At 38.4% G+C, this 14,740-nt stretch overlaps 1 protein-coding gene across 5 annotated transcripts in view; it reads right to left on the bottom strand.

The window, feature by feature from the left end:
• The window catches only part of SLC39A9 (solute carrier family 39 member 9), an 84,861-nt gene that overhangs the window by 17,091 nt on the left and 53,030 nt on the right, over nt 1-14,740 (bottom strand). For all 5 annotated transcript variants that reach the window (XM_023726321.1, XM_004370982.1, XM_023726319.1 and 2 more), the window contains one exon: nt 1,797-1,994. In XM_023726321.1, coding sequence (XP_023582089.1) covers nt 1,797-1,845 — 49 coding nt within the window. In that variant the 5' untranslated portion in view covers nt 1,846-1,994. The remainder of the gene's footprint in view (nt 1-1,796; nt 1,995-14,740) is intronic.

The raw sequence follows: 14,740 nt of genomic DNA, 5'->3' as shown, positions 1-14,740 counted from the left end.
TGTAGATTGAGTCCTGCCTCATTAACATAACTGCCTCTAATCCTGCCTCATTAACATCATAGAGGTAGGATTTACAACACATAGGAAAATCACATCAGAGGACAAAATGGTGGGCAATCAATCACACAGTACTGGGAAGCATGGCCTAGCCAAGTTGACACACATTTCTAGGAGACACAATTCAATCCATAACACTCTCCTCTGTTATTTTTCTACAAATTTTCTTACAGACCAAGGATTCTTAACCTGGGGTCCACACAGGAGAACATGGGGGAAAAATGCATTTTTATTTTTATATTCTCTAACTGAAATTTAGCATTCTTTCCGCTATGAATGTACACAACAAACCATAAGTAGTATTGTTGTTGTTTGTGCTGTAAAGTTGATTCCGACTCATCGTGACTCTATATGACAGAGCAGAACTGCCCCATAGGGTTTCCTAGGCTGTAATCTTTACGGGAGCAGATCATCAGGTCTTTTTGCTCGTGGAGGTGCTGGTGAGTTCGAACCACCCATCTTTCAGGCTTAACCATTGAGCCATCAGGGCTCCTTATACAAGTAGTATCAGCACAACTTATAATTTATTACCAAGAGAAATCAGGTAATTTCATACTAATTTACAGCTGTTGTAGATATCTTGAAATATCATTTCACTCATCACTACTTTAAACTGAAGAGCTATTGGAACTGCTGCTACATTGCATGACTGCAGTCTTCCTGCCTGCAGACACTCATGCAACGGAGCTGGGCAACTATCAGGAAATTCTGCACCTAACAGTCATTCAGCCATCAAACAGTAGAAGTTACGTGATCTCACAAACTGGGGACCAACATATCTACGCTGCTTTCCAGGATTTTCTATCTGCAGTATTCTCTGCCAACTTGAAAAGAGATATCTGTCAACACCTGAAAAGGTTTATAACTCTTTCAAATGTATTTCCATCACAATAGCATTGAAGTTAAACCATGAATTTAAACCATATCATAGACGTTGACCCAGCAAAGATAAATGCATTGATCTTAAGACAAAAAAGGGACTATGACTGAAGTTAAATTTTAAAAGCATTGGAGAATTCTAGTTGTCCTTAAGAGAAGTTTATCCTTCCTTGGAAAGCAACTATGAATGTGTATAAGTCTATTTGGAAAAAAATATCTCTGTGAATCAGGATTTTCTACACCAGTAGCCATCAAAACAAAAACTCATAATCAAATGGATGTCTAGCTTGGCACTGTCTTGTTAAACACTACCCTACAGTTTAATGTTCTTAATCAAGCTAGCAACAATAACTGTCACACTGATGTCTTAAAATATAAAATTTAACTTACTTATGACTTAAATGTATTCTTATTATTTAACACATTGATTAAAAAAGACAATTACTATATCACATGTTTTAATGTTTTTGTAACTATACATCAATATAATTGGTTTTTTCTATAATCCTACGCATTATACTTTATGCATTTAAAAACATTATTCTAACAAAAGGTCCATAGGCTTTGGACTGCCGAAGGGCTAAATGGCACAAAAACAAGTCAAGAACCTCTGTCCTACACTCTCAACCAAATTTGACAGCTTTTAAGATAATCAGGGTAATAACCCAATTAACACTCCCTTGTGTCACATGCTGTATCTCACTAGCACCTCTAATTGAATAAAATGGTCACTGGAACCTGAAGAAGACAAGAGTTTTAGCATAAAATAAGGCTATTGATACAGACTAGATTATTCGATTATTTGTGACTTTCTAAAGTGCAAATTGACTGCACTGCCCAGAAACCTTGGAGCCACTCACCATCAGTAGAATGAACATGGGAGCTGCCAATCTGGTCCACTAGCAACATGAAAACGAAGCCTAGCACAAGGGAAACACCGATGTAGGCGTGCAGCTGTGTGTGGTCGTGGCTGTGCTCATGTTCATGGACAACTGGTATTTCTGCTGCTTTGTCTGATGCAATCACATTCTGTGTTTCACTTGTTTGGTGGTGTTTTCCTAGAGCAGAACAAATCATAAAGAGATTTGGCAGTTTCTCAAAAAATTAAACACACAGCTACCATATGACCTAGCAATTCCACTCCTCTGTAGAATTCTACACAAAGAAATTGAAAGCAGGGACTCAAACAGAAGCTTGTACACCAATGTTCTCTGCAGTATTATTCACAACAGCCAAAGGTGCAAACAACTCAAGTGTCCATAAACAGATGAATGGATAAAGAAAATGTGGTATATTCACACAATGGAATATTAGCCATAAAGAGAAATTAAGTTCTGATAATACTATAATGTACATGAATCTTGAAAACATTATGCCGATTGAAATAAGCCAGACACAAAAGAACAAATATTGTATGATCCCACTTACCTGAAATATCAGAATAGGCAAATGCATAGAGATCATGTGGGTATCAGGGTCAGGTGGGAGGGGAAAATGGGAACGTATTGCTTAAGGTGTACTGAGTTTTTGTTAAGGGTGATGAAAAAATCTGGAAACTAATAGCAGTGATGGTTGCACAACATGATGAATGTAATTAATGTCACTGAAGTCTACATATAAAAATAGCTGAAATGTCAAACGTTTTGTTACATATATTTCACCACAATAAAATAAAATTTAAAAAAAATCAGGGGCAATCATTAGATAGAAATCAAAAGCTCAGGGCAGTTTAAAAAAGGCACATTTACCAGTCTAAATTCACTTCTAGAAATATGATGATTGCTGGGAAATTCTGAATTATAGTAAATGAGACCTGGCCAAGTGATGTTACTAGTTTATATTCACATATTCAACACTCAAAACATACATGCTTCAAGGCTAGAGTCCTTATCTTTATTGTGTTTCATGAATAGAGACTAACACATCAGACATCTATTCATTTATAATTAGATGGAGCAATTTTACCTTTTGATCAAAGGAACTGCACAAGCCTGTCTGTAATATTTTGAACGCTGCCCTAATTCTTTAAAAGATAGGAGCACAAAACAAATAAAAATGTACCTATTTTTCTAATTCCTGAAAAATTTTTTGAGCTAAAGATTTTATTTATTATTCATTTGCTTTTTTCCCTGCTTTTTATTTATATGTCTAAATCTCTTTTTAAAATTGTAAAAATTCTTTTATTTTTTATTATGGTGAAATTCACATAACAAATCCCTCTTTTTAAAAAATGAAACTTATTCAGGTAGAGTTTACATATACAATAAAATGCATTCATTTTAAGTATATAGTTCAATGAGTTTTCACAAAAGTAAAAAAAATCCCAGAAGCTACCACTAAGGTCAAGATATAGAACATTTAAAAAAAAAAAAAAAAAAAAACCAAATCCACTGTCAGCGAGTCGATTCCAACTCATAGCAACCCTATAGAACATTTAGACCTACAAAAATGGAAAGACATCCCGTGTTCACGGACTGGAAGACAATATAGCGAAAATGTCAATATTACCTAAAGCAATCTACAGATACAATGCAATCCCGATAAAAATCCCAACGACATTCTTTACTGAAATGGAAAAACTAATGTCCAACTTCATATGGAAAGGAAAGAAACCTTGAATAGCCAAAGCAATACTGAAGAAAAAGAACAAAGCAGGAGGCCCTCACACTCCCTGATATCAAAACATACTATACAACTACTGTAATCAAAACAGCCTAGTATTGGTTCAACGACAGACACATAGACCAGTGGAATAGAACTGAGAACCCAGAACTAAACCCAAACATCTATGGACAACCGATGTTCAACAAGGTCCATTCAGTGGGGCAAAGACAGTCTCATTAATAAACGGTCTGGCGAAAAAACTGGATATCCACCTGCAGAAAACTGAAACAGGACCCATACCCATACACAAAAACTCAAAATAGATCAAAGACCTAAATGTTAAACCTAAAACCATAAAATCCTTGGAAGAAAACATAGGGGGAAAACTATGGGACCTAATCTTTTGCAAAAATAGGATAACAAATAGGGAACCCAAGATCGAGAAGGGAGAGTACTGACATGTCATGTAACCAATGCCATGAAACTATATACTAACTGTTTAATGAGAAGCTAGTTTGTTCGATAAAGCGTCATCCAAAGTTCAATTAAAAAAAAAAAGGATAACAAACATTACAACAAATGCATGAATAGAAGAACACAAAATAAATGAGATCTCATAAAAATTAAAAACTTATGCTCATCAAAAGACATTATCAAAAGAGTATAAAAAGAAAATCTACAGACTGGGAATAAATCTTCAGAAATGACATACCACATAAGGGTCTAATCTTGAAAATTAATAGAAAACTTCAACAATTCAACAACAAAAAGACAAACAACCCAGTTACAAAATGGGCAAGGGACATGAACAGAACCTTCACCAAAGAAGTCACCCAAGCAGCCAACAAACACGTGTAAAGATGCTAAACATCATTAGCCATTAAAAAACAAACAAACCGTTGCTGTCAAGTCGATTCCGACTCATAGCGACCCTAATGGACAGGGTAGAACTGCCCCACAGGGTTTCCAAGGAGCACCTGGTGGATTCGAACTGCTGACCTTTTGTTTAGCAGCTGTAGATCTTAACCACTATACCACCAGGGTTTCCCATTAGCTATTAGACAGATGCAAATCAAAACCACAATGAGATAACCATCTCACCCTGACTAAAACGGCACTGATTAAAAAAACGGGTAACAACAAATGTTAACAAGGATGTGAGGAGACTGGAACCCTTATCCATTACTAGTGGGGCTGTAAAATGGTACAATTGCTACAGAAAATGGTATAATGCTTCCTTAAAAAACTTGAACTACCTTATAATCCAGCAAGGATATACCATAAAGACCCAAAAGTACTGACACAAACAGATATATGCACTCCTATGTTCACTGCAACTTTATTCACAATAGCAAAAAAAATGGAAACAACGAAGTGCTCATCAACGAATGAATGGATAAGCAAACTGTGGTACATACAATGGAATGCTATGCAAACTATAAAGAACGATGAGTCTGCGAAACATGTTATAACATGGACGGGCTTGGAGGGCAAAGTGCTAAGTGAGATACATCAAGCATACGAGGACAAATATTGTTTGATCCCTCTTTTATAAGACAAGAACAGGGAGGGGAGAGGGAAGGGGAAAGTACGCTTCAGACTGTAGAGACTAGTTATTTTTGGTAGTGGGAAGAGCAGCACCAAACGTGTTTATAGTGACCACAGCACAACCAAAGTAAAAACGAGTGTTTGAGCACATATGGATGGGTACAGACACAAAGAGAATGTGGACAAATTTTGATATAAGTGTAACTAATGTTAACGAACAATCTGTGTGGAAATTGTCAAATGAGAACCTAATTTACTGTGTAAACTTTCACCAAAAACTCAAACAAAAAAGAAGTATATAAAAATAAATAAATGAATGATATAGAATACTTAAATTATGCCAAAAAAGTTCTCTTGTGTTTCTTTGAAGTCAATATGTCACCCTTCGCCCCAGGCAAGCACTGATCTGCTTTTTGTCCCTAGAGTTTCCTCTGTTTTAGGATTTCATATAATTGGAATTGTATACTATGTATTCTTTTGTGTAAGGCATCTTTTGCTCAGCATAATGCTTTTGATTTTTTGTTTTTTCCCTACAAAAATTTATACATACATTGTTATGTGACCCTAATTGCTCTCCCCATACCGTGACAGCACACTCCTCCTTTCCACCTAATTCCCCAGGTCCATTCATCCACTTCCTAACCCTCTCTGCCTTCCCTTCTCACCTCCAGACAGAAGCTGCCCATTTAATCTCTTGTATCTACTTAAGCTAAGAGGCACACTCCTTGCAAGCATCACTTTATGTTCCACAGTCCAGTCCAATCCCTGTCTGACGAGTTGGCCTCGGAAACTGTTTTAGTTCTGGGCTGATAGAGAATCCAGGGGCCATGCTTTCCAGGGTTTCTCCAGTCTCAGACCATTAAGTCTGGTCTTCTTACTAGAATTTGAGTTCTGCACCCCACTTTTCTCCTGCTCCATCAGGGACTCTCTGTTGTGTTCCCTGTAAGGGCGCTCATTGGTGGTAGCCAGGCACCATCTAGCTCTTCTGGTCTCAGTCTGATGAAGTCTCTGGTTTATGCGGCCCTTTCTGTCTCTTGGGCTAATACTTCCCTTGTGTCTTCATTCTCCTTTACTTCAGGTGGTTGAGACCAATTGATGCATCTTTGATGGCCACTTGCAAGCTTTTAAGACCCCAGCCGCCACTCACCAAAGTAGGATGCAGAACATTTTCTTAATAAGCTTTGTTATGCCAATTGACCTAGATGTCCCCAGACCCCTACCCCTGCTACTCTGTCCATCAAAGTGTCTGATGGTATTCAGGAAACTTCTTAGCTTTGGTTTAGTCCAGTTGTCAACATAATACTTTTGAGATTTATGCTTTGCATGTTATCAGTAGTTTATTCCTCTTTTTTGATGAGTAGTGTTCCATTATATGGATGTACCAAAATTCGTTTATCCATTCACCTGATGCGTTATTTCCAACTGTGGTCTATTATAAATACAGCTGCTATGGACATTCAGGTGCAAGTCTTTATGTGGATATGTTTTCTTTTCCTTTGGGTAAATACCTAAGAGTGAAATTGATAAGTTTATACATGTTTAATTTTATTTAAAAAACTGACAAACTGTTTTCCAAAGTGGCTGTACCATTTTACATACCCAAAAATAATGTATGAGTTCTAGTTGCTCCATACCATTGTAAATATTTGATATCATGGGCTTTTTAATTTTAAACATTTCTACATACATGATCATGTCATTTGGCCAACATATAGTTTTACTTCTTCTTTCTAATCTTTACACTTTTTATTCTTTTTTTTGGCATTATTGCACTAGCTAGGGTCCCAAGTACAATATTAAATAGAAATGCTAAGAGTAGACAGCCTTGTCTTAGTGTCAGTGTTAGGTATGCTATCTGTAGGTTTCTCAAATATGTCCTTTAACAGGCTAAGAAAGTTTCCTTCTTCCCTAGTTTGCTGAGTTTTTTTATAAAGGTGAAAATTTGTGAAATGCTTTTCTGAACCTGTTACATATAGATGATCAAATGGTTCTTCTACTTTATTCATTATAGTAAATTGCATTGATTTTTGGGATATTAATCCAACCTTCCTTTACATTCCTGGAATAAACTCCATTTAGTCAAAATGTATTAATTACCCTTTTTATATATTAACCCATAACCTGTGGCTGTCGAGTAAATTCTGACTCATAGCAACCCTACAGGACAGAGCAGAACTGCCCCATAAGGTTTCCAAGGAGTGGCTGGTGGATTCAAACTGCTGAGCTCTTAATCACTGCTCCACTAGGGCTCCTTTTACATATATTACTGGGTTCAATTAGCTAATACTTGTTAAAGAACTATTGTATCTATATTCATAACGAATATCTGCCTGTAACTTTCTTATAATGCCTTTGTCTGAGTTACTCTGGTTTCCTAAAACAGATTCAGAATTATTTCCTCCTCCTCTATTTTCTGAAAATTTATGTATGACTGACAATATTTATTCCTTAAACATTTGATAGAACTCACCAGTGAAGCCATCTGGATCTGAATTTTTCTTTAGGAAAAAGATTTTTAATTACAAATTCAATTTCTTTAATAGATAAATGGCTATTCATTTTACCTATTTCTTTTTGAGTGAGCTTCCATATTTGTGTCTTTCAAGGAAATTTGCCATTTCATCTAAGTTTTTTTAATTTACTGGCCTTAATTTGGATAGTTCATATTGCTTTGTGTTCAAGTTCACTGATCTTTTCTTCTGCCGTATCTAATCTGTTATAAATACATTAATAAATTTTTCATTTCAGGTATTGTATTTCTCAGCTCTATTTTGGTTGTTTTATTTATATCTTTATTTCCTCATCATATTTTTATTTTCCTTTACATTATAAAGCATATTTGTAATAATTATTTTAAAGCCCTTGTCTCCTAATTCCATAATTTCTGTCATTTCTGGGTTAGTTTCTATTGACTGATTTTTCTCTTGGTTATGGGTCACATTCCTGGTTCTTCCTGCATCTAATAATTTTTTAATGGCCTAGAAATTTTTTAATGTATGTGGACATTGTGTTAAATTGATACATATTTGGATTTTGCCATCATCCTTTCAAGTGTTGTAGTTTGTTTTGGCAAGCAGTCACTTGTGGATCAGTTTGATCCCTTACTAGGATTGTTAAAGCTTTATTAAAATGAGTTTAGAATAGCCTTCCCTCTAGGACTTGTTTCGCTTACCACTAATGCGTGACCTTTCTGAGATCTCTATTGAATGCTACATATATTCAATGAGATCTCTTCTCTCTGGTCTGTAGAAATCAAATTATCTTCTAGTCCTGGTGAACTCTAGGAATTGCTCAACATCTACCTCCCTGGCAGTTGCTCTTTTACCCAACTTTGTGGAGTTTTACTTTATGTATACGCAAAACAGTATTCAGTGAAGATTCAAGGGGGCCCCAAGGCAGATTTCTGGAACTCTTTTTCTAAATAGCTTCCTCTTCTCTAGTACTCTGCCCTTCATATTCCATCCACCTTGGCCTCCCAAAACTTCTCTGTCTCCTCAACTCAGAGACTCACAGGTTCTGTTTAGATTCCCCTTACTGAATGATTGTCCAGATATTACCTCCAGGTGAAATCTGAGGTAATCACAGACCTACTTCATTTGTTTCCCTTCTCTCAGTGATCATGTTGTTTGATGTCTGAAAACAGTTGTTTCATACATTTTGTCCAGCTTTTTTAAAGTTGTTTATGGTAGAAGGGCAAGTCCTGTACAAATTACTCTTTCAGAGGCAGAAGTAGAGTCCTAAACCAAAGATTTTTGAAAGATAATTCCCTAAGATGTACAAGGAGAAATAAGATTTATTCTAAGCTGAGTGGCTGATTAAGGAACTTTTTACAAAAGTTGTGACATACAAAACAAAAAATTGTAAAGTTTATAAACTCCAGGTAAATCAGTATCGAACTAAAGACACGAATACATATACGTAGGTACTGAATAAAGGTAGTAATTATAACCTGAAAGTATCAGAAGTGTAAACAACTAAAACACTAGACTTCTAATTAAATTGCTGACTATTTCTGAACTAATTATTAATGGCATATCAATAAGGACAGATATCACTAGAAAGACTTGGGTTCCTTTTAGGAGGACAAAACTGTTGCACAGTAGTATAGACACCACAACCAAGAAGAAATTGTTACAAAGCCAGTCTATGGCTGTCTGTACAGTGTTAAATGCTGGGTTTCTAAAGGTACAATAGATCCTAATTCTCTCTCAACCATTTCACCACCCTCTCCCCTTAACAGAACCCCTCTTTCTCTCTCCCATTATAAGTGGTTTGAGTGTGGCTTGTCCCCTTCCCCCAACACACACGCCACCCACAGGGATGATCAAATGACCCAGATTAGATCAGAAGAGTTCATCTTCCTGGCCAGTGATTGACTCAAGGATGGATATGGGACTCAGGCCAGATTGATAAGAACCCTCCCTGGGACTTTCCACTGGAGTGAATGAAAATAACTGTACCTTTCAGCTTGGTTTGGAGATGAAAAGCTAATCTAACCAATACATTTCAACTTCACTACTTTAAACAAGATCTATAAATATCAGCTACTAAAACCTTAATGTTAAGTAGTTTTTGAAATTGCTGCAGTGAGAATTTAAGATAATGTTTTTTACACTTTTAAGACCATGACCCATAGTAAGAAACAATAAATTTTTTACATCATGACATACACATTTATATGACATATAAACAAACAAAAAAAAACCAAACCCATTGCTGTCGAGTCCATTCCGACTCATAGTGACCCCATAGGACAGAGTAGAACTGTCCCACAGAGTTTCCAAGGAGCAGCTGGTGGATTCAAACCTTTTGGTTAGCAGCAGAACGCTTAATCACTGTGCCACCAGGGCTCCTACATGACAAATACATATACAGTTATAAACATAAAACCAAAACCAATTGCTGTTGAGTCGATTCTGACTCATGGTGACCCCATGTGTGTCAGAGTAGAACTATGGTCCATAGGGTTTTTTCCCCCAATGCCTGATTTTTCAGAAGTAGATCTCCAGGACTTTCTTCCAAGGCACCTCTGGGTAGACTCAAACTGCAAACCTTTCAGTTAGCAAGTGAACCTGTTAACTGTTTGCACCTCCCAGGAACTCCTAGTAGACATATACATATATGAAAAACTGTATGTAGACCAGGAGGCAGTCATTAGAACACAAGGGGATACTGTACGGTTTAAAATCAGTAAAGGTGTACACTAGGGTTGTATCCTTTCACCATACTTAAAACTTAATATGTATGCTGAGCAAAGAGTCCAAGAAGCTGGACTATATGAAGAAGAATGTGGCATCAGGATTAGAGGAAGACTCATTAGCAACCTGCAATATGCAGATGACACAATCTTGTTTGCTGAAAGCAAAGAGGACTTGACGTGCTTAATGATAAAGATCAAAGACTACAGCCTTCAGTACAGATTATACCTCAACATAAAGAAAACAAAAATCCTCACAACTGGACCAATAAGCAACATCATGATAAACTGTAAAAACAGTGTGGGGTCAGCATCTGGCCTCCTCTAACTTCGCAAGGGGAAGGAGAATCAAGATCAACAGTCCAAGGCTGATTCATACAGGGTGGATGTCAGACGCACCTCCTCTCTCTGCCATCTTTACCAATTCTGACACCAACCGTCCCTCCCACGGCACCTTCTACTTCTCTGCTGAGTTTGATAATTCATTACAATGGCAACACAGAACTCACCAGACAATACTCAGGATTATGGGGTTTATTAGGGAAGTAACAGGTTACAATTCAGGTTCAGGAACACTCAGGGTACAGTTCTTCCATCAGGACAGCCTCTTCTCAGCAGTACCCACAGGTACACCTCTCTCTGACCCTCAGCCTCTGCCCGGCTTGGCAAGTGTTACAAAGATCTTTTACCTCTGCCAGTAAGTGCCCGGAGGCAACCCACTCGACCAGTAAACATCAGCCCGAAGGCACTCAGCCTTCTCACTCCGTGGACCAGGCTGTCTCCTGCCAGTCTCCTGGTTCTGCTGCCACCGCTTCTCTGCTGCTGTTTCTCGCTGTCTTCAGTGTTACAGCTCTCTCTCTTGGTCTTCTGGTTCCAGGAGCTTCTCAGCACAGGAGTCCCTAGTCCAAAAGACATACTCCACTCTTGGCTCTTCTTTCTTGGTGATGGTGAGATCTTCCCCTTCTGCCTCTGGGATGGCCCATTTTAAGCCTAGCAGGATGGTAAAACTGACCAATCCTTTCGTTAGGGCTCCATACACCTTATTTGTATGATCCACCACTACAAGGGTGCCATGCATCTTATTTACATTATTAGCAAGCTCTCCAATCCCCTTGGTGGGCCAGAAGCACCTCATCTGCATAGTCCCACCCAGTCATTCAGTGGGAATCAGACAGACTATGGCTAGAAGGGCCATATTAAGTAATTCAATGCACCACAGGCCACCCCTTGGCTGTTCTAGTCATTGGCCCTTTCATACTTGAAGGATTAATTTCCCCTTCTCAATCATTTAACCAGCCCAAAAGACCCATAACCATTAGTCCTGCAGCAGGGCAGAGTCCTAAGGGTGAGGTTACTCAGGTACTAGCCATTCAGGTCTGCTGCAGATATCCATCCGATCTGGTCAGGTTCTCCAAAAGTCATCTCAGCCTCATAGTTTCTGGCCTCTGATAAAATTTAACTGTGAGAATATTATTTCCTTGCTCTGAGCCTCACAAGGTATCGGCATGGCAAAACCTTTAAGGGACATTAGGTTCAGCCACTGTACTCCAGGCCAGCAGTGCCTCCCCTTTAGTCCATTCTTTCAGTTACAGCTTCTACAATTACAATTTTTAGAATCACAATTAACCTTGTTAACAATCATTACTCACAACTGAATCATATAATCCTATCAGCATGTTCCCCCACCCTCTCTTCCCCAGACCCATCAGGAAAAGGGGGAAACTATTCAGTGGAGATCCTCCCTTGCCCCCTCATTTTGAGTGTAAGCACACCCATGAAAGTTTGTAAGCCAGCCATTCCATGCCTTTATCTCCCTCCATTTTAGAAAGCCAATTTCTAAATAGCCCATCCCTATGAAACCTATACTCTGAGTAGACAAGCATGTTCCTTGATCTGAGAAATCTTCTGTTCCAGTTGGAACTCTGGGCGTCTGCATCTGTAAGCAAAGTCCAGTCCAGAGCAAGCTAACAAAGGGCAGCAATCTACACCAGCTCACAGTATCACTTTCTCTTCATTCTATCGGTTTCTGGTCAGCTCATCCCTAGCCCCTAGGTTAATGGGTACCAGCCACAGGCTCAGGAGTCCACACATACCTCACTGCACTTCAGACGAGCCAGTGCCTTCTTTCTCTCTTATCCCTAGGTCCATGGGCTAGGTCAACAGACGGCTCAGGAGTCCACACAACTCCCTGCACTTTAAACGAGCCAGTCCTTTCACTCTCTCATCTCTGTCCCCCATGGGGTAGGTCAACAGGCACCAATGGAATATGTCCAAACTCAGCCCATCTTTCCATTGCTGTACCTCCCCTACTTTCACTCATGAGTGGACCCAGGTGGTCACCACAGGCAAGTATACCAGGCGGTCTACTCACAGGCTCCCTTTTACTTCTAGTTGTGAAAGGCTGAAAGGGGGTTCTTTTGATGGGCACTGACTTTTCCTGCCTTAACGCACCCAAAGGCAAACTGTTCATTTGCCTGAAATTCAAAAAGCCAGTCATCTTTTCCCCCTCCAGGTTCATCCTTCAAATGCAAAATTCCTGAGTGGGGCTGCTCAGGTTTTCTATCTAAGGCCCCCATACTCTATACACAGGGCTACTGCATTCAAACCAACAGCCTGCGTTTCTTTCAAGGAAATTCTAGTTTCCCTTAGCTGGAATCAACTCTACGGCAACGGATTTGGTTTTGGTTTGGTTTTTTAGCATATTCAATCAAGTATTGGCTGAAGGCAGAATTACATGCTTTCTGTTATCTACTGACTTAGGAGTTAAAATTGGAACCATTATTCCCTATACTTGAGTATAAAGAATGTGACCCAGCTGGAGCAACAAACAACTCACAAGGACACATCAACTGGGCCTTGAGATATAAAAATAATAGCTAGGACAATCTTGGAAAACATCTTTTAGGAAACTTTCACATACACAAATGCTTACAACACAAAAGATCCACATATTCTCCACTCTTATCCTTCTCTATTAGCATTTAGTAAATAGTAAGACTTGCTGGACCAGTGAAGACCCTCCTGACTGTCCTTACTGAAACTTGTGCCAATGATTACTAAGACAATTCAAAACGTAGAATCATGGTGATTCAGTGGTTTTTAGCCAATCCGTGAAAAGGTGAAGCTTTTAATGATCTTACCCATTTGTAATGTCTATATACACTGATGATTCTGTAACATTTCTCAGACTTGGACAAACATAGCTCTGGCAGCATGCTTGCCCATTTCCCACTTTTGCCTCTTGGAACACATGCCAAATAAAATCTTTCTTCTTGCTTTACTATAATTTTGTGGTGATACCACCCTAGGGCAATTAAATGGTATAGTCACAACAGTACTTTCTGAAGCAACAAATCCAGTCAACCTCAAGAACTGGACTGCAGAGCAGAAGCCTGCAAAGAGAGGTCTTGTCTTCGGTGGGGTAAATACTCTCGGAAAACAAGCCATTGCTTATATTTTTTCTTCTCTCACGATTTCTTAAGTTTAGTTTAGCATATCATTTGAAAACTGGTTGTTTTGATTATGGAGAATCTTAAAGTTTTTGCTTGATCATTTGGTTAATGTGACATCTAGTGACTATTTTGGTGAACTGCAGTTTCATGTCCAGACTTGGGCATCTGAAACATTAAAGAGGTAATTCTATTTTCAAAGAGCTCTGGGTCACTATATGCCACAAAATTAAGGCTCAAGTCAATCAGTAAAAGCCATTAGGGCAGTCACTGTCTCTTATTATGAGTATTAAAGATTCCTGTGACAGGATAAGGAGGTCGCAAGACAGGCTACAGCATTAGACTGCCTGCCACCTGCAAGTAAATTCTCATGCAGCAAAGGCCAAGCAAAACACTGTCCAAACCCCGCAGTGTTCCTTGTTAGGTTTCTTTTTGTGACTCAGAGAAAAAGTGGAAAATACTGCTGTTTTTTGAAACCTCTCTCTTTCCCCTTTCCAAATTTAAAATCGGAAATAAACAAGAGACAAGCAAAACTGATGGCACACCCGCTTCCTTTATGGTAAAGAATTTTGGCCTGATTCAGCTTGGTATTTAGAAAAATGGCATGAGTTAACAAAAGAATTCATTACAATGCCTAAATGGAGGGCTTTTGAATTGGCCAGATTGGTCTTTTTAAGATGCAAGTTATAAACAAAGGGATCTAAAATAAATCAAAATCAGTAGGAAGTATTTTTTAATTGGTATTTTGAATCCTTGAGAGGACAGCAAATGAATACTTTTGTTTTGGTTCAGGAAAACACTTGTAAGCAGTCAAAACAGATCTTGGCATTGCAGAGAGATCAGGTAGCGTTATTTGATTCTTTAATGAATAGAACCCTTATGGGTATTAAAGAGGACAGAAAAAACTCAGAGGAAGAAAACAGGAAAAAGGAAAAACCTGCTTCTTTATATCCTGATTTGACTTCTAATGCTCTTTTAGCTGAATTACCTTTTCATTTCAGTGAGT

The sequence above is a fragment of the Trichechus manatus genome, unplaced genomic scaffold, assembly GCF_000243295.1.
Source record: "Trichechus manatus latirostris isolate Lorelei unplaced genomic scaffold, TriManLat1.0 scaffold00010, whole genome shotgun sequence".
NCBI classification, from domain to species: domain Eukaryota; kingdom Metazoa; phylum Chordata; class Mammalia; order Sirenia; family Trichechidae; genus Trichechus; species Trichechus manatus.
This window is presented reverse-complemented; position numbering and strand designations above follow the sequence as displayed.